The sequence below is a fragment of the Pogona vitticeps genome, chromosome 14, assembly GCF_051106095.1.
Source record: "Pogona vitticeps strain Pit_001003342236 chromosome 14, PviZW2.1, whole genome shotgun sequence".
Classification (NCBI taxonomy): Eukaryota; Metazoa; Chordata; class Lepidosauria; order Squamata; family Agamidae; genus Pogona; species Pogona vitticeps.
Genome location: NC_135796.1, coordinates 280905 through 308785, shown reverse-complemented (window position 1 = coordinate 308785; position 27881 = coordinate 280905). Strand labels below are relative to the sequence as shown.

The 27881-nt window shown below is 57.1% G+C and overlaps 2 protein-coding genes and 2 long non-coding RNA genes across 6 annotated transcripts; 1 reads left to right on the top strand and 3 right to left on the bottom strand.

Annotated features, from left to right (window-relative positions):
• Positions 1-862: 862 nt before the first annotated feature.
• LRRC75B (leucine rich repeat containing 75B) lies at positions 863-8180 on the bottom strand. Of its 2 annotated transcripts, XR_013539233.1 has the most exons (5): positions 6980-8180; positions 4356-4484; positions 3090-3202; positions 1403-2378; positions 863-1122 (listed from the first exon to the last, which is right to left on the bottom strand). XR_013539233.1 is itself a non-coding variant. In XM_072983584.2 (4 exons), exons 1-4 carry the CDS (start codon positions 7952-7954, stop codon positions 1811-1813), a joined length of 1785 nt encoding a protein of 594 aa, XP_072839685.2. In that variant the 5' UTR covers positions 7955-8180; the 3' UTR covers positions 863-1810. The 2 variants fall into 2 exon arrangements, 1 of the variants encoding a protein (XP_072839685.2); XM_072983584.2 differs by having other exon boundaries at positions 863-2378.
• A 3935-nt stretch (positions 8181-12115) lies between these two features.
• GGT1 (gamma-glutamyltransferase 1) lies at positions 12116-27778 on the top strand. Of its 2 annotated transcripts, none has more exons than XM_072983088.2 (13): positions 12116-12551; positions 18416-18617; positions 19541-19668; positions 20406-20495; positions 21149-21341; positions 22798-22955; positions 23255-23404; positions 23593-23729; positions 24203-24387; positions 25387-25514; positions 25906-26018; positions 26567-26680; positions 27464-27778. In XM_072983088.2, the coding sequence occupies exons 2-13, from the start codon at positions 18439-18441 to the stop codon at positions 27605-27607; spliced, it is 1719 nt and encodes a 572-aa protein (XP_072839189.2). In that variant the 5' UTR covers positions 12116-12551; positions 18416-18438; the 3' UTR covers positions 27608-27778. The 2 variants fall into 2 exon arrangements, with proteins under 2 accessions (XP_072839189.2, XP_020654735.3); XM_020799076.3 differs by having other exon boundaries at positions 12117-12551; positions 18438-18617.
• LOC140702625 (uncharacterized) lies at positions 19216-21257 on the bottom strand. The gene is made up of 3 exons (XR_012081839.2): positions 21125-21257; positions 20387-20488; positions 19216-19753 (listed from the first exon to the last, which is right to left on the bottom strand). It is a non-coding gene; the product is annotated as an uncharacterized LOC140702625 (long non-coding RNA).
• Positions 24571-26006, bottom strand: LOC140702626 (uncharacterized). Its single transcript, XR_012081841.2, has 2 exons — positions 25886-26006; positions 24571-25554 (listed from the first exon to the last, which is right to left on the bottom strand). It is a non-coding gene; the product is annotated as an uncharacterized LOC140702626 (long non-coding RNA).
• Positions 27779-27881: the final 103 nt, after the last annotated feature.

The following is a 27881-nucleotide window of genomic DNA, read 5'->3' as shown; positions in this document are numbered from 1 at the left end:
AAGAGTCCTTGCCCACTGTGTCCTGTCAGCTTGTATAATGGCAGAGTTGTTGGGATAAAGTGGCCCTGGTTGGACATGGCGTTTCAAAACAAAAGGCAGGTTTATAAGAACAGTAAAATATTTAAAGTTAAAATGTGGCCTCACCAGTTTACCTAGATCATTCCATCTTTTTCCAGCTAAGTATATATTTAGTTACTGATTTATGTTTCAGACTTTGCAAAATTCAGAATAAAGCTTGTAGATGAAATGTGCTTTATGCATATTTGAATAAGCTTGTAAGACTTGAATTCTGAATTTTAGTTTCTTTAGAGGGTTTGGAGGTAAGAGACACGAGCATTGTCAAAGGGAGGAGGCCAGACCTCCGGAGAGACCTGGCTGTCTTGCAGAAGGGTCCTTGGGGAGCTCCCCATAGCACTTGGGGGTCCTAGCGTTGGCTCAGTGCCTTGCAGCTGAAGGTGGAAGTTGTGAGTTGGCCTTGTGGCAACTTTTTTTATAAGGGGGTGGCAGCTGCTTCAGAAGAGGAGAAGATTGTTCCCTGTGCTTGGGGTGGGGGGTGAGGGGTGGCAGCACACCTGAAGCAGCAAAATGTGGTTGGACACACAGGTGGCCTTTTTAAAGGAAATCTACAGATAATGGGCAAAGAAGGAACTAAAGTGGGAACATGGAAACAGTTTTTTGATGGGTCAGGAGGCTTTGACTGCACTTGGAATGGCTGGTGGGGGGGCTGCTTTTGGAACAGCAAGCATTACCTTTCTCGGGGGGGGGCGTCTGCACAGCCCTGCTCTGTGCCGTGGGGCCTCGGGGTGTTTGTGCCCCCTGCCCTCAGGGCACGGGCCCGCTTGCTCCCAGACAGCGTTAGAACTTTTTGTCCAAGAAAGCCATTTTATTTATCATTTATCACAAACAGCAATGCTGGAAATGCGAATGGGAGGCTTTTGCGCCAGTCCTCTCAGCTTCCTCCTCGCGATCCTCTGGAATCCGGCCTTGTTGGCGCCGTCCCTTCAGAGCCATTGGGCGACCCAGACGGTCCGCCGGAGACAGGGCGCTGTGTTCTGAAGGCATGCGTGCCTCTCCCCCCTCTCCGACCGGCCAAGGGAATCGCCCCAGCAGCTTCTGCTCTGCCTAGGAGGGGAAAGTATAAAACAGCTCCTGTTCCTATTCTCCACAAGACCTGTAAACCCCACCACCACCACGCGCTTGCCCCTTGCACATGTTCCTACTCTGGAAACATCCTGGCCCTGCTCTCCCTTCAGTCACACGGCCTAGGCTGTCCGGGCCCTTTGTCTGCGGAAGAAAGAAAGGGCCAGGGAAGGGAAGAGGGCCCCAGCGACGGCCTGCCCCCCCCCCGACCTCTGATCTTGCTCCCTGCCCCTCCCCAGGCCCTGAAGCGCAGCCTGCTGGCCTTTGACGTGCTGCTGTCTCGCGCTGGGGGGGGAGGAGGGGCCGCAGACTCCTTGCATTCACAAGTGGAAGGAAAAGGGGATGGACAGCTCAGCGCCTCGATCCCAACGTCCGTCCGGCTGTGTTTTTTCAGAGTTCCGATTCTTGCTTTAGTGTCTCTCCGCGGGCTCCTCTTCCCTGAGTCCGGGTCCCCTGTTGTCATGGTAAGTGAGCGGTTTGAGGCATGTCCGATGGAGACTGATTAGGATGGAGTGAAAGGACTCGGATGGGGGACAGCAGTGGCCTTTCGCTAGAGACAGGCGGCACAGGACGGGGAGAGCTGGCCAGGGCCCAGGAGGGCCCCAAGGAAGGCGGTGGCCGGGAGTGGGTTCTGCCTTGGCCGTCTGCGGCAGCCTCCACCAGGCTCCCGTCACGTGTCGCAGGACCGCTGGGAGGAGGCGCCGGAGCTGTCTCGGGCCCCCCGCTCAGCCCCTGCCCCTTGCGGCAGCAGCAGCTCTTCCTCCTCTTCCTCCTCCCGCTGGCTGCTCTCCGTCCCGCTGCTCGAGAGCTCCGCATCGCAGTCCAGGGCCTCGTAGATGGTGGGCAGGGTGGTCTGCTGGCTGAGGCGCTTCCGCAGGCCGACCAGCAGCGGCTGGGGCATGGAGGAGATGTCCACGTTGTTGCCCAGGTCGATCCAGGCCAGGGAGGGGAACTTGCTCAGGTCCTTCATGGCGTCGGTGAGCTCCTTCACGGTGGCGCGGGTCAGGCGGTTCCCGTTGAGGGAGAGGTGGGTGAGGTCGGGCAGCGAGCCGAGGAAAGGCAGCAGGAGGCGCAGCGTCTCGTCCGTCAGCTCGGCGAAGCTCAGGTCCACCGTGGTCAGGTGGTCGCCGTTGCTCTGCAGGTAGTAGGCCAGGCGGTGGACGTCCCGCACGGAGAGCGGGATCCCCGAAAGGTCGACCGTGTCATGGGTCAGCTTCTTCTGCAAGTTGTTCTTCAGGCTGAAGGAGGAAAGGAAGCGAGTGAGGAAGGCGGAGCGCTGAGGGGAGGGGGCTGGCAGAGGGATGGGGGGGGGTTTCCGCAGGCAAATGGGAGCTGAGAGAAGCAGGTGATCGGCCCCTCCCTTAGGTGGGGGCAAGTCCTTTTTCAGAACAGACACCCAACCATGCAAATCACAGCATGTGTGCGTTGTAGAGATCCCACCGTTTGCAAAAGGGCAGCTACGGTGGGTGACGAGAGGGCTGGGCTGACGGCTGTGGGCCTGGGCCGTATGGAAGGCTCTGCCCGGCGGAGGGGGTGGCGGCGTGGGGAGGTTTGTCCCTGCTCCCCCTCCCTCCCTACCCACCAATCTCACCCAGGTCTGCTTGTGTACACACGGGCTGCCTGAAAAGCCCAGGAGGAGGGCTTGGTTTCTGGAGATGCTTTAATGTGACTCATTTCTTGGGCTGCTTCCTCTGGACGTCCCCCTCGAAGCCATAGCATGGAGCCCAACCGGCTCCGCCTGGCGCCAGGGCACAGGGTGCCCCTGAAGTGCCCGCCCAGAGGGCAGGGCAGGGGGAGGGCTTTTCTCTGGCCAAGTTGCTGCAACAGCCCCCTGCTTCCCGTGGACAGCTGCCCTAGTGGGGCCACGAGCCCCCACACACACACCAGCCACGTCCCACCTCCTCTACTCCTCTGCCTGCCCAGCCCCCAAGTCACCCCGCGCCGCTCACCTTCCCTGGGACTTCCGGCGGGACAGTCCGTGTCGGTGCCCTTTGGCGTGAGGAGTCAAGTGGTAGATCAACTGCCGGCAGACCCGATCCGAAGACTTCCAGGGATCGTATTCCTGAAAGCAGGGGAGAGGAGGCGGTGGGGGAATGTTCCAGCTTGCTCGGGGCCTCGGCAGTGGCCTTCCCTCGGCAGACCTACGCAGAGGAGACCTGCTGCCTGCGAGGTGACCACTCCTTGAGGGTCCGCAAGCACAGAACCCGCACAAGGCTTCTGCGTCCAGGGCAGCCTGTGAGAACGGTGCTGTCAGACAAGAAGCATGTTGAGGAGGGGGGGAGGTCACACACACACACCTGGCACAAAGTGCCAGTTCTACCATCAAAGGGTGGAGCTATGCCCTGGGTGGGAAAGGTGCCCCCCCGTTGGGTCAGGCCAGCTCTTCCCTGGGGCAGTGACTGCTCTGAGTGGCAGAAATCCAGGGCAGGGGGAAGGAAGAGGCCCGGCCCGGCCTTGCTGCTGAAGAGATGACCTGGACGGACCTTCTGTGTGCAGAGCAGATGGTCAACTACCGGTCTCTGGCCCCTTGGGCCGGTGTGGGCAGTGGCCGCTCCTTTGGGGCCATCTGTCGGCATCTAGCTCAGGTGCCCGAGAGCGCCACGCTGGCGGCGGAAGAGCTGCAGGCCCCACCGTGAGGGCACCTCTGCCTAAAACGTGGCTTCCTGGCGAAGGTGGACCCTCGCCAGTCACAGAATCCCAGAGCTTGCCAGAGGCTGGTCACCCCAAATTCCCCAGTGAGTGCCCGGCTGCACCTTTGCCTGCAGCCCATCTTGCTTACAGGGGGTGGGGGCTCTGGATGGGCCCCCAGCATCACAAGCGACTGGGCAAGAAGAGGGTAGTGGGCCTTTCGAGGGAGACGGGCCGCCCAGTTCATCAGCGCTCGGTGTTGTTAAAAGAGTTGGGGGACAGGGACTGAAGTGGCCACATTGCAGCTCGCCCGGAGGGGATCCCCAGTGGATCCCAGTGGCAGAGAATCCATCCCTCGGACTTTCGGCACATCCGATAAGATGCAGGTGCTCTCCTGCATCTTCGACTCTTGGTCAGCATGAGAAATCATCATCCCACGGTTGACAGCTCTCAAACCAGACACCTCTAACAGCCCAGTCTCCAGCATCTTCTTCCCCAAGGCTGGGCAGCCCACTGGGCAACGACCCCCCCCGTCTCCCTCTCTCCTCAGAAGAAGCTGCTGCTGTTGCTAGAAGGAGGAGTCTCACCTTTTTAGGGCACTGCAGGTCCCTCGCGAGGCTCATGAGCAGATCGTGGGAAATCGGGTCTACCAAGTTGAGGAAGGCTGCATTCTTGTAGAGAACTTCGCTCAAAAAGGTCCCTTCCAGGCCAAGGTCCTGGCAGAAGAGAGCGGACGATGGAGGAGGGGAAGGTACCACGTCGGGCCAAGGAGGGAGGGGGCCGTGAGCTGGTGATGGAGTGGCAGGCAGGCGGGCGGACGGACGGACGGACGGACACACACACACACACACACACACACACACACACACACAAAGACAGGGCTTGCTTGGGAGGAAGCAGTAAAGTCTGCAGGAAGCCAAGGACTCCCTCCCACACGGGCCCCTTGCCAGTTCTTCCAAAGACAGTGTGTTATCTCAGAGCAGGGAAAGCCCTTGGATAAACTGGGTGAGAGGCATGTTCAAGGTCCCTCCCATCAGTTTTAAAAATTTTTAATTTTAAATAACTTTTCCAATAACATTTGTTTGGTAATATTGCCACAAATTAAAACCACAGCTAATAACAAATGAGCTACTGATAATTAATTAGGAAAGGAGGTATAACCAAGTCACGCGACTATAACTATTTTTTTTCTAGCTGTCCCTTTTAAAAGTTACTTCTACTGTAACATGGGTGTGGCTTTCCCAAAGTGGTGGAGGAGGAATACCACATGGTTCAAGCGCTGGCTTCTGGTGCAGCTATTCCTTCTAAATCACAAAGTAAGTATTTTACTTTCTCCTGAGCAACAGGGCAGAGATTTCTTTGGAAATTCAATTAAAATGACCACCAACTACCTGGGACAATTCTTAGAACTATAACAGTCACTAACTGGCAAAAAAATGTAGGAGAAAGGAATCATAAGTTTTCCTTTGGTGATTATCTGAAAAGGAGGTGGGCAACTTTTAGTGCTCCAGGCACTCCCAGCACCCTCACTCCTGGCTAGGCTGCCTGGGGTTGATGGGAGTTGTAGTCTACAACACCTGTGGTGCCACACTCTGCCCACCTTGGTCAACAGTGAGTCGAAATCAAAAATTGGGGGTGGGGGAAGAACGGGAAAAGATGCATAGTTTAAAGCTGACTGACAGTAGATCGATTCCTATAGTTAGGACAACCCAGAACTTTATAGGAGGAGAGGTTCCACTGAAATTCAGGTGGACATTTAAAAGCAGCGAAGAGCCTAGTGCCATCTCAAGTTTTATCTGGCACAAAGCTTCCACACATTGCACCCGTACAGATGTGGTCCATAGAAGATGGAGTGAGCAGCAGAATCTGGAATGCATTTCCTTCAGAAACAAAAACCACAGGCAAAGTTATTTCCAGTGCTGCATCTGAAGGAGTGTTTTGCAGTCCAGAAGAGCTCACGCTGAACTAAAATCTGCTCGTCCCAAAAGTGCCCGCGGGGGGGGGGCTTTGCTCCTGTTGCTGCTGAATCAGATAAGGGGAGCCTCTTCTCCAAAATAACCCGCAGAAGACCATTTCAGAGGCCAAACAGACTCTTGGCTGTTATTTGTGGCAGCAAAGGAAGATCCCTGCCTTGCTCAAGATAAATCATTGATGTCTTTAATAATCAGGCGAAGGGGCTGCTTTTTAGAAGTTGCAGCCTCTTGTGACCCCTGCATGGCCACCCCAAACTTTCGCGTAGAGCCAACACCCACCGCTTTACCTCTGACTTCTGTCGGATCCTTCTTGTGAGGGGCTCCTTATAAGGGGTCGCCCACCCACAGATCTAATCCCTTTCCGAAGGAAGGGAGCTTCCAGGTGGTTGGGGTGGGAATGCCAGGGACGAGCTTTAAGGACGCCCGCCCGCCCGTGGAAGCTCTGCTCGAGGGCAAGGGTAGCAGACTTTCAGGGAATGAAATATGACCGTGATCCAGGCAAGATGTTTTTGTTGGTGAGCCTCCCAAGCCAAGCCTATTGGCTGAATCTGCCCTGGAGGAGGCTGTGTTCCGACGTCCCATCATCAGATCTGGAGGCCAACCCCACTGCTCATCAGGCACTTCGGATGGAGGCTCTGGCAGCCACCACCCGTCATCCTGGTTAGACTACTACAACATGCTGGGTGTGGGGCCACCCTTGGAAACTTGCCTGGGGCCAGAGGCTGATTTTGGCTTAAGGACTTGAATACAGACCAGCTGGCTGGGGTTGGCCGGAAGCAGGGCTTTGTGGAGGGTGGCGGCCCCGGCTGGGAGGGGGCTCTGCCCGGCCAGGTGCCCCGCGGAGGACCCGGGGCAGCCTTCCAGCTCCCTCCCCCTCCCCGCCCGGCAAAGACGCCTCCGCGCGGCCTCGGCTCCGGCTGGAAGGACCGGCGGGGCGAGGGAGGAGGGGGGGTGTCCTGTAGATGAAGGGGAGGGCTTTTCGGGGGGGGCGTGTTTGGTAGCCAAGCGGCTCCGATCCGGACCAAAGTGCGGGCCTGCTCCTGGTGGCATCCCGTTACGGCCAGCGCAGCTCGGCCCGCCGGGCCTGGAGAGGGGAGGGCTGGCTGGCTCGGGCGGCGGAGAGGCAGGGGCGGCCGCCCCTCCTCTTCCTCGTCCCTCGTCGAGGGGGGGAGTCTCGGCCGGGCGGCTGCCCGGCGCCTGCCCGCCTGCCCGCCCTGGCGCGGGGCCTGCCCAGTTACCTTGCGCAGGAGGCGGAGGGTGCGGAGCGCCTGCTCGCGCTGGTGCTGGCGGAGGCTCGCCTGTATCTCGCGGATCCACGCCACCCGCCGCACGTAGGGCGCCGCCGGGCTGCTCTTGCGCAGCACCGCGGGCAGCTTCCCGGAGCCGAGCAGCCGCGAGGCCAGCGGGAAGTCCGGGCTCCGGCGCCGCGACGCCTCCTGCCTGGCCCGGCCGCCCCGCAGAGCAGGAGGAGGCGGCGGCGGCGGCGGCGGCGGCGGGGCCCGGGCGGAGCCCCCTTCCGCGGCCGCCCCCTCCAGGCTGCTCTGCCGGCTCAGCCGGGAGCCCATCGCCGGTCGCCCTCCGCCTCCGGGTTGGGCGCGGCGGCGGCGGCGGGCGGGCGGGCGAGCGGGCGAGGGGGGGCTCCTCCCCAGGCTGGCTCCCTCCCTCCGAGCGGGGGCCGCGGGGCCGCTCTCTGGCGCTGCCGGGGCAGAGCTTCCCGTGCCCGGGGCGCTCTCGCCCGCCGACCGGCTTGGACGGAGCTCAGCGGCCAGGCGCCTCTCCAGCCCGGCGCCCCCCCCCCCCCGGCTCGCCCTCCGTCCCTCCTTCCGCCCGCTCGCGAGATCCGGGTGGATCCCTTTCGCAGGGGCGAGCGGTGAGGGGGGGGGTACTCTTGCCGCCGCCGCTGCTCCGGGGAAAGGGCGGGGAGGCGCCGTCGTTTCTCGGTCCGGGGAGGGGGCTCGCCGGGCGCCGGATCCGGGCTCTCCCTTGGCGGGGGCCAAGGGCTTGGTCCACCTTCTCGTCCGCCTGCCCTGGAGACACCTCCCCCCCGCCTCGGGCGACGCGTTTCCAAGCCCCGCTCGGGAATGGCGAGCAAAAGACAGCCCGCGGTCGAGCGCCGTCTCCCTTTGCTCCTGAAGCCTGCGCGCCGCTTCACACGTGCTTCCGTATCCCTGGATGCGCGTCTGGGAGAGCTTTTCTCTCTCCCCCTCCTCCATTGTCCCGTCCCGCCCAACCCTCTGCCGGGCCCCGGTGTGGCGGGAGAGGCCCGGTTGGGGTCCCCTCCCCTCCCCTCCCCCTTGCGCACGGCCTGGGGGTCCACCCGAAGTGTGCGATGGGGTTCCCTGCTGGGTCAGAGCAAAAGGGGGCCCAGGAGTCCCTCTCCCAGCTTCCCCCCCTCCGTGCCCAGCATCATCCTTCCACGAAGCCCCGGAGCGGGGCGGACCCCCTGGAGCGGCAGTCTCTCTCTGCCCCCCCCCCCCCCCCGCTCAGGGTTGCTTGCTCTTTCCGAGGCAGGAAGGAGGTGTGGGGAGAAGCCGAGACGGGCTACACACCCAGGCAGGGCTGGCCCAAAGCGAGGGGGTGATTACTTTACTCCCCAGGAATGCACCTGATCCCCCTTCTAAAGACCTGGGTTTAGTTTCACAGGCTAACTATGCTCTAAATAATCACTTCGTTCTTCCTGTCCTGAGAGGACCTCTGGTCAGGGTGAGAGAAGAGAGAGGCAACCCTGCTCCCAAACACAACAACAACAAAACATTTCACTCCGTCTGCTTTCTCTGCACTGTGGACGGATTGATGAACTCCTGCCCTCTTGCCTCCAACTCCTTTACCTGTATTTGTAGAAAGGGATACAACGAGCACTACGCAGAGGAAGCACCACAAAGCACACGGGGTCAACACTGGCATGTCCGTTGTTGTTTAGTCGTGTCCGTCTCTTCGTGACCCCATGGACCACGCCAGGCCCTCCTTTAGGAAGCACAGAGCTTCCCTTCCTTCCTCCCCTGCCTTTTTCTCCCTCCCTCCCTCCCTCCCTTCCCTCTTCCTTCCTTCCTTCCTTCCTTCCTTCCTTCCTTCCTTCCTTCCTTCCTTCCTTCCTTCCTTCCTTCCTTCCTTTTTTTTTTTTTACACAACAGAAGACCTGCTACCACACAAAGAAAAAAACTCAATAAAATACAATTACAGAAGTGGCACCATCACTTTCAGGGCTAGCTTTAAACTTCATTCAATCCATTTTCTCTCCAAAAATTCATTTTTTCTTCCCTCGGTGTATACCCCTTCCCTCTCCGAAATACATATTCCAAGAATACACTCCATGTTTTCTTAAAATCATTATTTTTTGATTGACCTCTTCTTGTTTTCATATTACATGTCAAGTTCAATCTTTTTTTTTCTGTAGTCTCTTCTATAATCTCCCTTCCTCCCTTCCTTCCTCTCAGTGGTTTGCCTTCCTTCTTATGAAAGATGATGCCACTGGGTCTGCTCTCTTTTCTGGAATGTGGGATTGCAGAGGAGCCGATAAGCATCAATCAGTTCAACCAAACCCAGGTGGCCCTGTGATCTTCCAGCAAGGTCTCCAACTTGGCAGGCGTCCTTTCTTCTCTCCAAGCCACCTGGAGGAGGCCACCCACTGCCTTAGATGGAACAGATGATAAGCCCGTGAAGGCTTTGATCATCATCGTGTGGAAGGGAGGAGAGGCTGCCCATTGAAAGGGTTCCTTCCCTTCCCTGACAGGCCCTCGGCAAGCCCCCCCCCCGCCCGCCTCCAAAGAGGGACAGCTTGCGAACCTTCTAGGAGGGATCTGTGCCCACCTTGAGCTGGTGGTAGCCCTGAGGACAGAGCTGGCCCAGCGCCCACTGCCTGAGGCTCCTGCTGCTCGCTCGAGGGAAGGACGGGTCTGGTAGAGAGCCCTACTGAGGCGTCTGTAATTGAGCCATCTGAAGGCAAAGAAAAGCCACTAATCAGCCGAGAGTCACATAATTGGTGTTTCTTCGGTGAGAGGCCTCCTCCTGAAAAGGAAAACTGCAATTAGCACTTGCCACTAGGAGGCAAAAGCAGGAAGGGAAAGTTGGGATGAAAATCGTGTGATTCTAAACACATTGAGCAGGACAGCTGCCGGTCGAGGCCACTGGCAAGGTTTAATAAAGGCGTGAGTATAATTTAAAAGGCTTAATTATGCATCTGCGTGCTAGAGATGTTCCTGAGCCTGTCTCCAGTTGGGGCTTCGAGAGAACAGTTAACAGCAAAGGAGACAGAAACGATCTTTCCTTTAGAAAGAGAGGAAATAGCGAGACTCAGAAGAACTTTTTTAAAAAAGACGGCCAGTGAATCCTGGACACTCTGTCGATGGACCCCCTGCTGCAAAACCAGGAGTCACTCAAATCTTGAGTCCAAAGGGCCCAAAAGGTCAGCCCCTCCATCGGCCGACAACGGGGGGGGGCATCTGGAGCTCCGACAGGAAGTCTAAAGACCAGGCAAAGCTGGCTCTCCTCTTCTGGCCCTGAAAGAACCGTCCTCCTTCTTCGGATAAGCAACATTGGCAGGAAGTGTGTGTTTCCAGCACTAACTGGCCGGTGATGGAAGCCCAAGTGAGGTCCAGAAGTGGCACCAAGGGGCACTTTCTAAAACCGCACAAGGGTTAGCTTTGTGTATCACAACTGAGGTCCGTGTGTGTGTGTTCCCTTCAGGTCTTCCTATTGGTGCAACTGCGTTCTTTGTTGAGTTTCTGCCCTTTCAGGTGGGAAGCGGCACCCTATGTCAGCCATGGGAGGCCAAGGCAAGGAGGCTCAGCCTCCGGACCGCTCTGGCCATGCTCCAGGGAAGGGCCTCGCGACCTTTCGTCTTGGCCTGTTTTCCCTTTGGTTAGAAATGGCTCAACCATCAACTCATCAACTCACACCCTGGGACAGGCGTGCAGCAGGCCATTAAACCGGGCTTGTCTTTTGGCCTCTCTCTACTCTGTCAGAGGGAACCGAGGGGCACTTTGCCCTTGAAACTGGGCGGGGGATCGGCGCTGGGTCAAGAGGCAGGACTGGTTGGCCCCAATCCCAGGGTCGGGTTGGGTTCCAGCAGGAAAACAAAGTGCCGGTCTAGTCACGATTAGCACCTTGATGCTGCTTAAGTGCTTGAAAATTGGGTGGGGAGAGTGGCTGAGGGGTCATTCCCTGCCTCATGACCTGCGGAAGGCACCTCTTGGGGGAAAAAGAGAAAAAAGAAAATGAAACACGTCTCTGTCCCATCCAAGGAAGGCGCCTTCAGGAGGCCAAGGGCTTCACCGGGGAGAGAGACCCTCTGGCCTTGACAGGTGAGGGTGCATGGAGCTGGGGACCTGACAGATTCAGCCTATGGCAAGGGGGTGGGAGGCCCCCGGGCTGCAGGGTCAGGGCAGTGGAAATGAAGGCGTGCTCGTCCTGATGAGCCCCAGCGGGATGGGACCCATGGGGAAGCATCTCTGGAAAAAGCCTTCTTGCCTCTGGAGCTGCTCTTGAAGATTGTCTAGAGGCTGCAGTTGGCTGACAGGTCGGCGGCGCTCACAGTTCGGATGGGGTCGGCCTGAAATGGCTGGACATTTTGCTCTCTAGCCCAGTGCCTGGAGGGGTTCCCCCAAAACCCGACCCTTCTATCGGCTACCCTTCCAAGCATGTTCCCTTGTAGTCTCTCGAGGCTGAAGGGTGCCATTGCCTTGTCCAAGCCTCAGCCTGCTGGTTTTATTCTGGTTTTGTACGGATTCCTCTCTGGGGGTGTCCAAGGAGTCATCCTTTGAGTTAAGTCCTGATATCATCTCATGTGTTTCAATGATTTGTGATGCAAGTGCTGGAAACCGCAGTATTTCAATGCCAGAACCGAAAGGTTGGCTTGCCTATCCCCATTCCTGTTTTGACCGTGCGGTTGTGTGATTTATTGGCCGTATTGAAATATTTTGCTGTGCAGGTTATTGCCGCCTGCATTGGTTTACCTGGTAAACTGGCCTGGGAGCTATCTATACATTGATTACATCCTGTGAGGAGCTGCCTTAAACACAGAACTGGGAAGGAACTGGAGGTGGAGACTTGGGGGGAGAGGTGGCACCGCAAGAGTCCAGATCTTCTAGATCTGACTTGACGACCCTTCCCGTCTCCTTGAGCCACCGGTCGCCCCGGATCGGAGTTCTAAAGCAGCCGCCTCTTGGGGGGGGGGGTTGCTGCAGAGTCGCCAGCCCTGTGGTGATGGCAGTTTGGACAGTGTGTCCTCTTGGTGGATCATGTCCCAGAGTGATCTGCAGGCAAGGACTGCTTGAGCTTCCTGTTTCTGGGGGAACCTGTCACCCTGGTTCACTGGAGCATTTGTGACTCTTGCGCGGAGCCTGTCTGGGTGTGACGCCCGTCCTTTTCTCCAGGTGGCAAAGGAAGGGCCCTTCTTTCATCCCGTGAGCAAGGGTGCCGAGGCCGAGCCCCGCCTGCGTCTCTCCTCCCCTCTGTCTGCCAAGCAGCAATTAAGGCGCAGGCCGAAGAACAGAAGTGAAAAGGTGAAGAAAGGAGCGCGAATGGGAAGCCCTCTCCGAGGCCACCCTGGGCATTCAAGCCTTGGCACGCATGCTCCTTTCCCTTGGCCTGCTGGCTGGCTCCTTGCTTTGCTCTCCTCTCTCTCTCTCTCTCTCTCTCTCTCTCTCTGAGCCTCTTCTTGGCCACTCCCATTCAGAAGTTCACCTGCCGCACCAGCGTATCCAGCAGACTGAAATTCCTGTACGGAGAAGGCCAGATCATCTAAGGAGGCAAAGATCCCTTCGGCTGTAAGGCCCCCCCCATCGCCACTGCTTGAGTGCCCGAGGGAGGCAGGTAGGGCAAGGGGGCTGATGGGCAAAGGGAGGGGGAGCTTGGGGGGCAGGGGGGCCTCATGCCTCCACTCAGTCCAAAAAAGCCCTTTGCCCCTTTAGACAAATCAAAGGCCGTGTTTAGTGCCCTCAGATTATTACACACACATACACACACACAAAATTGCTGGTGCTGGGCTGAACTGGTCGCTCTGGTAGCCACACGCAACCTGTGGCGAATGAAGGAACGTGGCTGCCTCCCTGGAAAACACCCCGTGTGGATCCTCCTTTTACCGGACGGGGGGCTGTGGATCACCTGGCGCTTCCTTGCTGTCTCTTTGGCCCTCTCAGGTGATGCCGAAGGTGGGCCAAGCTCCAGGGTCCGAACTGCGGGGCTCCTTCTCCCCAAAGGCCTTGGGGCACAGGTTTTTCAAGTGTGAAGTCTTGCGTTTCAGGGCAAGTGGCTGTTTGAACGCCCAAGAGTTGTTGGCGATGCCGGGGCGGGCAGCACCGACCTGCTCCTCGGAAGAGGAACGCTCCCCCACCCCCCACCCCACCGCCTCTCCCGGCTGCCTGGGCCTGCCCGCTCCTTCTGGGGTGTCTGAGATGGCCCTGTGGGGCCGGGACTTTGGAAAACGCTCTCTGACTCTGAAGCCCAGGGGTGGGGCTGGCCCTTCAGGACCTGGCGCGGGTTGTCCGGTAGCTTCGGATCCTGGCGTGGGACTGAGAAGCCGTGTGTGTGTGTGTGTGTGTGTGTGTGTGTGTGTGTGAAGGGGCGGCGCAGGGACAGGGTGTCTCCAGGAAGATTGCTCAGGGTGCATTGATAACCAGCTGTCCCTGCGTGGAGCGACAGGACAGGCACTCTTGCACTGTGACACCCACTTGCACGGTCTAATTCCAGGCTCTGTTTATCTTGGCACCAGGAGGGCAATGCCAGGCAAAGTGTACTAAGGAATTCAGCCTTCACCAACGGCTTGCCTGCCCGTGCAAGACAAAGTGCAATGGGCAGAACAAATGCCACTCTCGGTTTTCTCATCTGGACATTGAAAATTGCCCATCCAAAAATGGTGGTTTGGACATTTAAAAAAAAAGAGATCTGTCTTTGAGACTTGTCGTAGAAGTCTCAAAGACAGACCTCTTTTTAAAAAATAGGAAGCCCATCTGGGGCCATTGCTAGGGACCTCCTCCTTACCTGTTTTTCCCAGAGGGGGCCTTCCCTCCGACTGCCGTGGCCATCTGAGCTGAAGCTAGACGGGGTGGGGTGGGGGGGGCATCATGGCTGAACCTCTGAAGATCCCACAAAAGGGCATGCAGGGCGGTGAAAGGGAGAGTGCGGTGAGGCCGAGACAAGCGACACGTCCTGCTGTCCTGCCTCGCCTCGCTTGGTCCTCTTCGGAGAAGGAAGAAGGCATCTGGCGGCCAAAAAGGGGGCCGATGAGCAGGAGGACGTCAGGCGCCCGGCCGGCCGGGCCACCAGAAAGGCCTTGGGGAGAATAGCCGGGGCCGGTTCTGCCCTTCTGGCAGGTCCCTCTGGCCAGCAGGCGAACGGATGGATGGGAGCGGCCAAGGAGGGCTCGGGGCGTTGGGGAAATGAGGAGACCCTGGCCGATGTGAGGCCAGAACGGGGTGACAGGTTAGAAGGTCCAAAGGAAAGCAGCATCAGCGTCGCAGGTTCTCTCGACCGCTGGCCAGAAACAGCCAGACACCCAAGAGGGGGGAACCTTCAGCCGTCGCCCTGGAGAAGAAAGCCAGGTCTCCGGCCAGGCTGGAGGAGCCCTGGCTGAAGCTGTAAGGCCATGGCAGGCGGAAAAGGCCCCACGACACCGTGACCAAAAAGGAAAGGCAAAGACGGCTTATTTAGGCTTCGTTTCCATTTGGAGGGCGCTCAAAACCTGAAGCTCCGTGCTGTGGTTTTACTCAGGGGACTCATCCAGACACCAAGCAGCCGTTTTCTGCTGCTTGGTGCCGGATCAGAGCAGATCTCCTAGAGATTTCTGTCCACATAGATTACCAGAGCAAGCTCCTCTTCTCTTTAAGAAACCAGCATCTTTTTAAAAGGAAAGGTTCAAATATGTTCCAAGAAGCCCTGAAGAAATGGTTTAGAAATGTGCTGGGCTTTGATTCATTGAAAGCTTCTGAATGGAGCTCTTATCTTTGAAAGAGACTCAGCCTCTGATCTGCTTCGGAAATCAGCTGGCGTTTCACAACAAGGCTTTCAAATGCAAGGAGGAAACCCTTTGAGGAAGATCTTCTGTGTTGCATTTATGTTTATTGGTGCTGCCTCCCTGTTTTTCTTACTTCTTTGTGAGGGGATTAGTTTTTGCCACCTGAATTCTGTCCCCGGTACAAAGCGAACCAAAGCAAAGCAAACAGAAGAACATCAATTTGTGCATTATAAAGTACAGTGGTGCCCTGCTAGACGACGACCTCACAAAACGATGAATCCGCATGACCTTAAGTTTTTGCAATTGCTATAGCGATTCGCAAAACAGTGTTTCCAATGGGCGATTTTCGCTGGACGATGTTTGGGTCCGTGCCTCGCAAACCATTTCTCGCAAGACGACAATTTTGGCACTGATCGGCGCTTCGCAAAACGGGTGTTTTCGGGACCGATGCTTTGCAGGACAGCCATTTTAACAGCTGATCAGCGCTTCGCAAAATGGCTTCCCTATGGGCGATCTTCGCAAAACGACAACAATTTTTCCTCATTGGAAAGCATTAAATAGGTTTCAGTGCATTTCAATGGGGAAACGGTTTTCGCAAGACGATGTTTTCATAAGGCAGCGATTTCTATGGAACAGATTATCATCGTCATGCGGGGCACCACATGAAAGCCTCTACATGCGATGAAAAGGCACGGGTCATTCTAAAAGACATACATGAATCACAACACTTTGATCATCATGATGCCTAATTTATACTCAGGACAAGAGGCTACTGCTGGGACACAATATCAACAAACAGAAGTGACAAAGGAGTTGGACAGGGGTGCATTTTATCTTCCGGCCTGTTCACCCTGTATTTGAAACATACCATACCAAAAACTAAATTAGATTCGGAGGAAGGAAGAGTGACAACTGGCACACACATGACACTGTATTTCTAGCAGAAAATAATAATGGCTTGAAATGGCTACTCGTGGAAGGTTAAAGATGAAAGTGTGGGAAAAGGATCATAGTTGAACCTTAAGGGGAATCACGTAACTTTGATCCTGACAATGCAGAAGCTGAAACCGTTGAAGATTTTGTATTCCTTGGTTCAATCATCAGTCCTCCTGATAGTCTTCTTAAATGGGGTTCACCAGAACTTGACACACATTCTAGTCAAGGTCCAGACAAAGAAGAACAGAGAGCAGCTAACACTTCCCCAGAGCTGAATGTTAGGCTCCTATTAGAGGTCTAGAATAGTATTAGCCCTTTTTGCTGCTGCATCACATTTAGTCTGCAAACAAAAGAGATGACAGAAAACCCTCTGGCCATTAAAGCTCAAGCGAGGGAGCATGGCTTCAGCTGGGGTAACATCACTGGCTGAAGGATGAAGAGGCCGTTGCGAAAGTATATCACCCACTGTTTCCAGGAAACTGAGGCTCCTGTGCGATTCTGAGGAGGCAGAAGTATGTGATTCATGCTAGTGGTCAAGAAGGAGGTGAATCTGCAGCAAAATCAGGAAGATCGAGATTGGCAGGAGAAAAGGCGAGAGAGGTGTGTGATTCATACGAGAGGACAGGAAGGAGAAGAAGCTGCAGCAAAACCAAGAGAAGGGAAAGGAGGTGAAGCCCGCGAGCGCAGCAGCTCTGGTGGCCCTCGAGCCCTCCTTCCGTGGGCAGCTGAAGCCGAGGGGCACGAGAGGGCTGGAGGCCAGAGCACCAGGTGGGGTAAGCCAGGCTGACCTGCGGGCCGCGAGGTCTCTAAAGGTTCGCCAGCTTGGGTTTTGCGCCTGCTGTTTCCTGAAGGAGATCCCTGGGGGTTTCCCTCTGTGGCCGTTTCATGTGCGGTCCCCTGCCCTAGACCTCGCGAAGCTAAAATCTCAGATGTGTAGAGACAGCAGGATTATTACTCCCGAAATAAGTTTGATCTCTCCTCCCCCCCCCCCCGCAACATGGCCTGCATTCATTTGGAAGGAAGGATCACTTGACAAGGGGCTGCCCCCTCCCAGCAGAAGAATATGGAAAGGTCCGCCGATGCTGGGCCTCCTCAGAATGCTTTGGGCTTTCAGCGACCCTAACAGGGTTCTTGAGGTACACGAGGAGGGCGAGGAGCGCGTGCCTCCCACCGAACACCTCTCGATGAGTCTCCAGGAGGGATTGCCGAGCAGGGGTTTGAGTTCGGGTCCCTGGAGTCCTGGCTTGGATGCTCTCCCCCACCCACCCACCCACCTCCGTTGCCGCCTTTCCTGCTGACTCTTGTGTTGGAAAGCTGAGCTGATGCAAAATGGGGATGATGGGGGGCGGGCAGGGGAGGAGGGGAAGCGGACAGGTTGCTTGGGGAGCTGAAGAGGAGCCCAGGTTCCCCCCCCCAATGTTGTTCCCCCTTCCGTTTGGTCTCTGGGCGCCATTCACAGCGCTAGCTGTTAGCCAAAAGATGCTGCATTGCTTGGCAGCCGGATATCCCGACGCTTGTGTCGGCCTTGGGCTCAGCACCGTGGCCTCTGCCACACGTGTCTGCCAGCAGGGTTCAGAGGCCCCACTGGTGGCAAGAGGAGGTGACGGGAGCCGCCAGGGGGGAGGCCCTCCCGCTCGCCCACCCACCCCACAGGGGGCTTTTCTCTCCCCCACTGAGCCGCCTTGAGTCCCAGTTCTGGGAGAAGATGAGGGAGGGAAACAAAAGCAAGCCGGTTGACTTAGGCCAGCAGGGCTTCTGCCCCTGAGCGGAGAGGCCGGCTGGGGGGGGGGGGACCAGCTCTGGGCGCTTCCTCTCAGGCAGGGCTGGGCAGGGCTGGGCAGGGCAGGGCGGCGATTCTGCCCAGGAGGGGAAGGGACTGGCTTCTCCAAAGAGAGGGAGCTCAGCTCCTCTCCGGGCGGGAGGTTCAGCCCCAGCAGGCCGGTCCGGCTCTATGGGTTGATCTCTGGTAATCTGCAGCTGACTGTCCATATTTTTGATCATTGTGTTTATATTAATAAAAACACCCAGGATGAGCCAGTGTAAAATCAGAATCAAGTTAAAAGGTCAGTTCAAAATGCATTTTACAGGTGCATCCCTAAATACATATATATATATATATAAAGAGAGACGGAGGGAGGGAGCACATGGCTGTGAGGAAGCTTTCTAATCCTGGGTGAAAACTGTGCCCAGGGGGAAATTCCCGGGCAATGGAGGGTGCTGGACTTTGGCAGCCGAGGACGAGAGTCTTCCCTGCCTTTTGCTTTGGAAATAGGTAGTTCCTGCCTAAGATCATCAGTCAGGTGTCCAAAGCCTGCCCAAGCAGAAAAGGCTTTGGCATCTCAGGAGGGAGGAGGAGGAGGAGGGCCAGAGGGCAGGGGGGGGCACGACGGGGGGGGCTGCTTTTTGTCCAGAAGGTGGGTTGCTGCTCTAGTAAGAGGATTCCCAAAGGGAACCCCGTTGGCCTCTGGGGGGGGGGTATCCAGGAGGTCCAGGGGCGGGGGGTTCCCCTCTTGGGGCAAAGGGAATGAGAAAGAGGGCCTGCCTTAGGGGGGGAGGACGCTGAGCTCCAGGGAGCTTCCCCCCCCAGTGGGCCACTTGCGGTTGCAACCCCAGCTGACCCAGATACAGCCCCCCCCCGCAAATGGGGTCTCCTCCAAGGGGGTGGGGGCGGGCCACCATTGTGCCAACTCAGGCCCTCTGGGTTAGGCAGAGAAGCCCCTCCGATGTCCCAGGAGGACGGTCCGTGGCTGAAGGTGGCCCAGCTCCGTGCCTCATCTCTGCCTGTTAGCTCTGGTGTGGTCTTTCCCCAGAATGATGAGGGTGAAGTCCGTGAAGATTGGGGTCCTGGCGGTCCTCCTTCTGGCCATCGTCGTTTTTGTCGGGCTTTTCTTTGGACTGCGCCCTAAGCCTCCCCCCAAGCACCACAAGGCGGAGGTCTACAGCAAGGCGGCCGTGGCCACAGACGCCGGTCCCTGTTCCCTCGTCGGCAGGTAAGATGGGCGCCCCCTTCCACCACCCCGGCCAAGAGCACAGCAGCCCACCGTGTCCTTTCTGTGCCCCCCCAAGAGAGGCTGCTCCCCCGTCTGCCCCCCAAGCAGTAGCAACCCTCCCCCAGCTTTGCTCTGCCCCCTCCCTTGTGTTTTGGAGGGACTGTCACCCAGAACAGAATCATTGAAAACATGCTGAAAAGGAAAGCCTGAGAATGAGGGGGATCTTCACAATTAGGAAGTGATAAAACATTGCAATTCCAGAGACCCCTTCCTTCAAACTGACCATTTTGCAAATGAAGCCCACCGCAGAAGCCTCTGTCCTGTAAGGTCTGTAGATCTTCAGCTGCAAGATTGAATCCACGTGACGGAATGAGTGCCCATCGTTTGTCCCATCTCCCGTAAGCCTAGCGGTTCGAAAGCATGCAAAAATGCAAGTAGGTAAATAGGGACCACTTCGGTGGGAAGATAACAGCGTTCCGTGTCTAAGTCACACTGGCCACGTGACCACGGAAGATTGTCTTTGGACAAAACTCTGGCTCTATGGCTTGGAAACGGGGATGAGCACCGCCCCCTAGAGTCGAACACGACTGGACAAAAATTGTCAAGGCGAACCTTTACCTTTACTTTTAATGGCCATAAAAGCAAGCTGTAATTTACACCCTGAGGCACTGTAGACACAGTCATGGTAGGATGAGCGAATGTCTTTTATCTCTTAAGGGAGATTGGCTTCTAATGGCGAAGCTTGACTCCTGCATAGTCTGACCCTAGGCCGCTGCTGTCTGGACACTGAGGAGGTGCTGAAAGGAAGCCCCTTTCACAGGGAGCCCCCCCCCCCGGCTAGGAAGGGGGGGAATGAGGAGGACAGCTGCTCTTCCAGCCCAGCCATGACACACACACACGCCTTCTTGTCTCCTGCCCCACAGGGACATCCTTCAGAAAGGAGGTTCTGCCGTTGACTCAGCCATCGCTGCTCTTCTCTGTGTGGGCCTGATGAACCCCCACAGCATGGGCATCGGTGGGGGCCTTTACTTCACCATCTACACGGCCGACGGTAAGGAGGACTGGCAGTGGGAGAGCATTTGCGGCCGGGGGGGGTGGAGAAGCAAGAACTTTGAAAGGTCAGATCTGGGCCTCCCCTGAGAGAAAAGTGGGAGAGAAGGAAAGCAAATCAACAAATTAAAATAAATAAGGTCCTCCTTCCCAGGACGTCCTTCTGGTCAGCCTTAGTCACGGGGGGGGGGTCTGGAATTCAGCTTGGCAATGCTTTGTGAACCCACCCAGGCGGCTTTCCACCCTGTCAGGTGTCTCGGGGGGGGGACAGACGGGTGAGGTGAGTGAATAGGCACAAGTACGGATGCTCCCTCAGCAGCCCTTCTCCCCCCCCCCCCGAAACACCAGCAAAGCATCAGGGTCTGGGCTGCAGTATGTTAGAAACAGGAGGTGTAAAGAAGCCCCCCTTGTGGGTGGGCCGGGGGGGCAGAGGGCTCGGCCAGCGCCCCCCCTTGTGCAAAAAGTGGCACCTGAACAACACGATGATGTGGGTCCTTCTCCCACAAACAGCGCGTTCTTTCTGCCCCCGAGAAAGCAAGGGGAAGATGAGAGGCAGGAAAGGCCCCAGCAGGAGCTAACCCTGCCTTGCTCCGAATGGCTGTGTGGGAGCCCCAGGTGGCTGATGGCTCCTGATGATGATGATGATGATGATGATGATGATGATGATGATGTCAGCCCCAGTGGCTTCCACCCCCCCCCACACACACATACGTTTTTACCCCTTGGGTTTCTTGGCAGGGAAAGTGGAAGTCATCAACGCCAGGGAGGTGGCACCAAAGAACGCCTCCCAGGACATGTTCGGGAACGACACGAAGCGGTCCCTGAAAGGTGAGGAGGCAGGCAGGTGAAGGGCGTCCCTCAGGTGAAGAGCTGAGGATGCTCAGTGTCACTTTTGGAAAGGGATTTGCATTTTGGCAGGGAGACACTTTCGTACCAATCATGCAAAACAGAAGCAATCGCCTTCTCGAAGGGTCTGTAAAAAAAGCAGTGCTCCCGATGTGGGGTGTGGTTGCCCTCATCCCTAGCCAGTGCAGCCTGTAGTGCGGGGGGGGGGGGGAGATGGTGGAGGGGCTGCAGTCCAACAACATCTGGAGGGTTCTGCTTTGAGTCTCTTGGGTTTAGAGGACTACCTGCCAGGGGTGTCGCCGGGAGAGTCCTCAGGCTCCCTCCTCCCCATGAGCCCTGCCATACAGGAAGGTCTTGGCCAGGTTTCTGAGTGTCCAGGGCCCCTTCTGGAGGGAGGGATTCTCTCGGCATAGAGGCCACCACAAAGAAGGCCCTGCCTCGCTTCGCCGGCCCTCCAGCTGGCCTCGTGGGACCCACGACAGCCACCCTCCGCATCCCACCCATGTCTCAGTGGGGTGTGAAGCAGAGTCCCGGCAGGCCCTTCGTTGTGGGGCATTTTTTTTAGGCCAGGGGCCTTTCCCGCCCCCTGACGATCCTTCGGCAGCGCTGACCCGCTCGTTCTCTGTCCGCTCCAGGGGGTTTGTCCATTGCAGTTCCAGGAGAAATCCGGGGCTACGAAATGGCGCACCGGCGTCACGGCCAGCTGCCCTGGAAGGACCTCTTTTTGGCCAGTATCCAACTGGCAAGGGAGGGGTTCCCAGTCGGGAAGGGACTGGCCCGCGCCCTGGAGAGCAAGAAAGCAGACATCGAGAGCAACCCGTCCTTGTGGTAGGTGAATGGGGGTGGGGGTGGCTGGTGGGTGGCCCTGGAAGGGTGTGGAAGCCCCTGGAATGCTGGGTGGAAAAGTGGCCAGCCTCTGTGGGGCCAGGAGGGGCAACCCAGGTCAGGTTCAAGGGTCGGCTAAGAAAGCTGCAGCCGGGGGGAGGGGCGCCTCAGGTCACGAGGAGACCGAAGGCACCCACATTCAAGTTCCACCTAACTAGGAGGTGCAGACGCCTCTTCCTCCCCATATGCTGCACGGCTTCTTAAAGCTGATGTATCTCAAGGCAAGTCTTGGGAGCTAAATCTGCCTCACAAAGGACCTCTCATTAAGGCTGAAACCGCATTAATGCCAACAGATGTTGCTGGGGCAGACCTTCACGTCTTCAAACAAAGTGTGAGATTACCCCCAGAATGTTGCAAAGTTCTCAATTTCTGGTTAAATTTCTCCTTTTTGTACCCTGTTAGAAGTACAGAGATCTGTGGAGGAGAATAGCTTCAAGTTCCTCAGATAGTCCACCCCTTTTTCATTTGCTGGCACATACAGTCTCAGCTCCAACACAGAAGACCCGCCACAAAGCAGAGCAAGCACCTTTGCAAACTACGGGTTTGGGAGGAGCTCCTGCACGGACAATCACACACTGTTAGGACTCAAAGAATCCCCTCTTTTAGTGGCACATAATCTGTAACATAAGCTCGGGCTGCTTTTAGATCTGGTTCTGCCATGGGTGGGTGGACCGTTTTCCAAACGCTGGTCCCAGGTGACGTGGCTCTGGGGTGAGGTGAGGTGGAGGGGTCCTCTGTGTTTGGCGGGGTGACGGGAGCCTTTTGGAGGTGCCTGACTCAAGAGGCCATTTGGGGCACCAAGATGTCCTTTCTTCATGGGGATGGGCCACTCCTTTTCAGGTACTACCTACAGCTTTCAGGGCCTTGATAAGTTACTTTTCTGGTCTATATTTCCAGGAATTCTTCTGCTAGCATGATCATTGTAGTCCCTCCAAGGTAAACGTTCTCAACTGGAACAGATAGATAGACAGATAGATAGACAGATAGATAGATAGATAGATAGATAGATAGATAGATAGATAGACAGACAGACAGACAGACAGACAGACAGACAGACAGACAGACAGACAGACAGACAGACAGACAGACAGACGTTTCATGTTCCTAGAGAAATCATAAAAGATGTAGCATTATTTAAGTGCCACCAGATGGCGAGACCATATCTCTGTTGTGCTCTCCCCGAGGCAGATTTGGTCAAGGCAAGAGGGAACGTCCCTTGACTCCATAGAATCCGCTCTGGGTTAACAAATCCACCAGAAAGGGACCCCCAGTCCATCCGTGTACCCCCCCCCCAGGTACACACAACCCCTGGTCACGTCCAGAACCGAAGGGGGTCCCCAAGGAATCTTGACAGACTCCCCAGGTTGACTTCTCTCCTCCTGGTCTCTTCCCTCCCCAGCGAAGTCTTCTGCAAAGAAGGGAAAGTCCTCCAGGAGAACGAGACCCTCGCCCTGCCCACGCTGGCCGACACCTACGAGATTCTGGCCAACGAGGGGCCGGATGCCTTTTATACCGGGCGATTAGCCCAGCAGATTGTCAGGGACGTCCAGGGAGCAGGTGAGAGAGGAGGCCCCCTTTTTGGGGGGGGTCGGTGGAGGGGGATCTTCGGGGAGGGGGGTTCCTGTGGGTTCTCTTTTTGATCCGTAGGCGCGCAGGCAGACGGGGCTCGGCTGAAGGCTCCCACTCTTCCCTGGTGAGGTTTGCTGGTTTTTCAATCAGTAACTATCAATGAAAAACCAAAGCCGTGGGTCTTTGCGGCCCCCAACAGATGGGCAGGGGCCTCCTCGCGAGCAAGGGTGTGGGTTGTGCTAAACAGGCTCGTTGTAGCTCTTCCCTCCTTGATGCCGCCGTTCTAGGAGGGATTCTCACCCTGGAGGACCTGAGGGACTACCAGCCCATTCTGGAGGAAAACCCCTTGAAGGTGCCTATGGGCCCGTTCACCATGTACACCCCGGGCGCCCCCTTGAGCGGTCCTGTGCTGGCGCTCATCCTCAACATCCTGAAAGGTAAGCCCCTGCCCTGCCCTGCCCGGTGTGTCTCCCTCCCTCTCCTTTTAAAGAACCTACGAATCTTGCCCTCCCCCAACCATTGGCCCCGGGTTGGATTCCACAGCCCACCTTCCCCCTTCTGGCTCGGGCCAAGGGAGGAGCCCCTGCACATGTGTAGGTCTGACGCCCAGCCCTTGCCCGCACAGGGTACCATTTCTCCCCGAAGAACGTGGCGACTCTGGAAGAAAAGGGCTTGACTTACCACCGCATCTTGGAAGCCTTCCGCTTTGCCTACGCCAAGAGGACCTTGCTCGGGGACCCCACCTTCATCAACGTCACCGAGGCAAGTGATGTCCACTAGCCTGCCACGGATGGAAGAAGCTTCTTTCCCGGCCAAGACCCCCTGCAGGCCTCGCCACGGGGAACGAGCGTGGCTCTCCTGCCCCTGCCCCCTCTCCCCCCCTTCCCTCTGCTTATGGGGCAGGGGCCAGAGGTGTGGTACAGGGCAGCCGAGAAGGGCTAGCCGGGCCAAGCCTTCCTAGCAAGGCTTGCTCCTCTCCAGTAGGAGGACCTCCTGCCTCCGAGGCCCCCAGAGACGCCCGGCTACCGTTGGGCTGATGGCAACTCCTGAGGGTGGGGGTTCGTCCCTGAATCCCGCCCAGTGGCGCACTCTTAAGACGTTCCTCTTCTGTGGCCTAAGAAGCCGTTTCCCCCGTGGCTTTAAGAACGTGGGCCCAGCCTGCGGGTCGGGTGACTCTCCCCCTTGCTGGGCTTCTCCGAGGGCCCCCATTGCCACCAGCCTCTCCTTTCGTCCAGGTCATCCGGAACATGACGTCCGAGTACTTTGCGGAGGGTCTGCGGGCCAAAATCACGGACACCACTCACGCCATCGAATACTACGAGCCCGAGTACTACACGCCGGACACTGCGGGTACCTCTCACGTCTCTGTTGTGGCTGAGGATGGCAGCGCCGTCTCTGCTACCAGCACCATCAACCAATAGTAGGGGCGCAGACCTTCTTTCCGTGCGGGCCGGGGCTCTGCTGAGCGTGGCTGGCGTGGCCCAAGTGGGCACCAAGGGGAGGCAAGGGGCCCCACCCAAGGTCCCAGGTGGCTTTGCCCACCCCCACCCCCACCCCCACCCCCACCCCCACCCCCCAAAAACACGATGGGTTGACTCAAAGATCAGGGAAAGAAATGGCCTTTTACAAGTTGCAAAAACAGCATTTGCCACGCGGTGGCAGCATCGAGCTTCCGTAGCTTCCGTTGGTAACCATTTACAGACCCTGGGAGGGATTTTTTTAAAAAGAGCCTGTTAAGCCGCCCAACAAATGGGGAAACCATCCAGGCTCTTTCTCACTCGGGGCTCTTTCAGTTCCCTCAAGCGGCCTTCAGCCCGTGAGGGTGAAAGGAAGGCATTTCCCCCTCCCTTCTCTTTGCCCAGTAGCGGTGGGCAGGCCGATGGGTGGGCGGGCGGGCGGGTGGCACTTGTCAGGCAAAGGAGCCTGCCCCCCCCCAGTTGAGCAGTTTGCCTTCTTAAGATAAATAGATGGCCTTCTTTCTGGTGGCCAAGAGCCACAGATGGCACAAAGGAGTGTTCTGGGCATGCATGCAAACACACACTCTCTCGCTTTGCAGAGACCTCTTTATGTGTGTGTGCACGTGCACAAGCATAGAAACTGCTCACTGGGAAAGGGGGGCAGCCTCTGTGGTGCATTATGGCCCTGTGGACAAGATGTGCCTCAAAGAAAGAAAGAAAGAAAGAAAGAAAGAAAGAAAGAAAGAAAGAAAGAAAGAAAGAAAGAAAGAAAGAAAGAAAGAAAGAAAGAAAGAAAAAGAAAAAGGGGGCGATGGAGGAGGGCTGCTGGGGTCTCCCCTGTAGGCAGCTCTGGCACCGGTCGGTCCGGTCAGCGGAGAGCTTTCTGCCAGGGGACCCGTCTCCCGAGGCAGGTTTTGCACTGGGTAGGACTCTGATCCGCCTCTCTCATCTGTCCATTTCAGCTTTGGCTCTGATGTCCGCTCCAACGTGAGTGGGATCATCTTCAACGATGAGATGGATGACTTCAGCTCCCCTTACATCGTCAATGGCTTTGGGGTTGCCCCTTCTGTTGCAAACTTCATTGCCCCGGGTAAGTTTGTGCGTCTGCTTGGCTAAATGGGCTGCTTTGCCTATGAGAGAGAGGAGAGAGAGAGTCAGAGTGGAGGTGGGGGGAGGCTTCCCCCCCCGCTCCTCCTAATGGGGCTCCCTCTTCTCCAGCTTTCTTCCTGCTACTTCAGCATTCAGCCGAACCTTTGGGTCTCCTCCACCCTTGCCCAAAAGGTTACGGCCAACCATGCCTCCAAAGGAGCAGGACTGACGGGACGAGCCGGGTCTGAGGAGCGGGACAAACCACACCACGCCAACGTGCCCGTGGGGGCAAACACCCTCACGGCCACAGAAGTGTTCCTGGGGTGGGTGCTGTGGTTTTGAAAGGAGGGGGCCAGCCCACGGGAGGCTCACCCTGCCTGCCTCTTTGACAGGTAAACGGCCGACCTCGTCCATGTGTCCGACGATCCTGGTGGATGAGAGGAACCAGGTCCGGATGGTGGTCGGCGCTTCGGGTGGGACGAAGATCACCACGGCGACTGCACTGGTGGGTCACATGGAGTGTGCTGAAAGCTCCCCCCCCCCACAAGGTCACTATGAAGGCAAAATGGAGGGGCGGGCGGAGAATGATGTCTTGAGACCTGGCTGGCACCATTATGAAGCTGCTTTCCTGAGGCTCCTGAAACATCAAGGGGGGGGCGCAATGGGCGGGGGGAGGAGAGACCCTGACGAACACATGGGCTCAAGTTACAAGAAGTCAGATTTAGGCTGAACATCAGGAAAAACTTCCTAACTGTTAGAGCAGTACGACGATGGACCCAATGACCTCCAAAGCTGGAGGCATTCACTCGGACCACCCTCTGTCCGATCTGCTATGGTTTGGGTTCCTATACTGAGCAGGGGGTTGGACTTGATGGCCTCAGGGGCCCCTTCCAACCCCAGAGTTCTAGGGGAAGCTCTGCTCCGGCAGCTGAAAGGCTGGGGTCTCCTTTTGCCCTCTTGACTTCCCACTCAGCCCCCTCACTTCAGGGATTCCACGCGGCCCCCTTCCAAGCTCCCCCGAATGCTGACCCTTGGCCTCCTTCCCTTGCCCAGACCATCATCAACACCCTTTGGTTGGACTACGACCTGAAGGCCGCAGTGGAAGAGCCCCGCATCCACAACCAGTTGTTGCCCCCGTCTACTCAGCTGGAGGAGACAGTGGCAAAGGTCTGTCTGTCTCTCTGTCTGTCTGTCTCTCGGGAGCCATTGGGGGAGGGGGACAACTGGCCTTTCCGGGGCCCTCCTGCAGGCAGTCCGTTGCTGGTCAGGGTTTTAAACGGGGGAGAGCAAAGGGAGGCTCTCGTTCAACACAGGATTTCTTGCCTGCATGTTTCCTGGCAGGACCTTCTTTGCAGGATGTACTCGGTTAACAAATGGTGGGGTGATTGGTCAACGCAGGCTCTATTTGCCAGTCCGATGGCTCAGGCGTAGAGCTCTGGGGGAAGCCTGTCTCTAGAGGGAAAACATGCTCTCGGCTTTATATTAGAAGCTCACCCTCTCATGTGGTTTGACTCTGAAAGTGAGGCCTTTCTTGGGGGTCTTCATCTGGAAACCCCCCCTCCCCTGACGCATTTGTTCGTTCCTAACCTCCCCCCACACACACACACACCTTCGTTCTTCGTGTGCAGGAAGGAGGCTAAGCCACGGAGGCTGGTCACGACTCTGCTCCAGTGAATCCACCGCAGGCTTTGCGCTGCTCTTTGGGAGTTGTCCAAGGTCCTGAATTGATTTGGAGCGAGATAGGGAGATAGGGATCCAGCAGCACTTTGGGCACCCCTTGTAAAGTGACACAGTAAATCTGGAATGGATTGACGGCACCCAGAAAACGGGAGTCTTCAGCCAGCACAGCTGTGAAGCACGGGGGAGATTCAGGTCCATGGAGGGCCTGGAACGTGGTGCCTCAAGGGTGGCCCTCTGCCGCTTTGCCACCTCCCTTTTCTCCTTCTCCAGGAACTAGAAGATGAACTGAAGAAAAGGAACCACGAGATCCTCCGGACCCGAGGGGAGGCGGTGGTGCAGGCCATCCTGAGGACGGGAGGGGGCTGGGCGGCAGCCTCGGATTCCCGGAAAGGGGGCTTTCCCGCCGGCTACTGAAGGGCTCTCGAACCACTTGGAGGGACCAGGGGTTGGGCTGCAGGCGCTATCTGTCCCTTGGGGGGAATTAATGTGGGCCGTGGAGGTGGCTGGTCAGGACAGTGCCCGGCCCTTTAGCCAGCACGCTGTGTGTCCTCCTTGTTTCGAGGTGATAAAAGTTACTCTCTCGGCTGTCTTGATCTGTCTCGTCCAAGGAGGCGCCCCAAATCGTGAGAGGACGTGGTCTGAGGACTGGAATCCAGCCTGGGTGGACAGAGAGGCCGCCCTCTGAAAC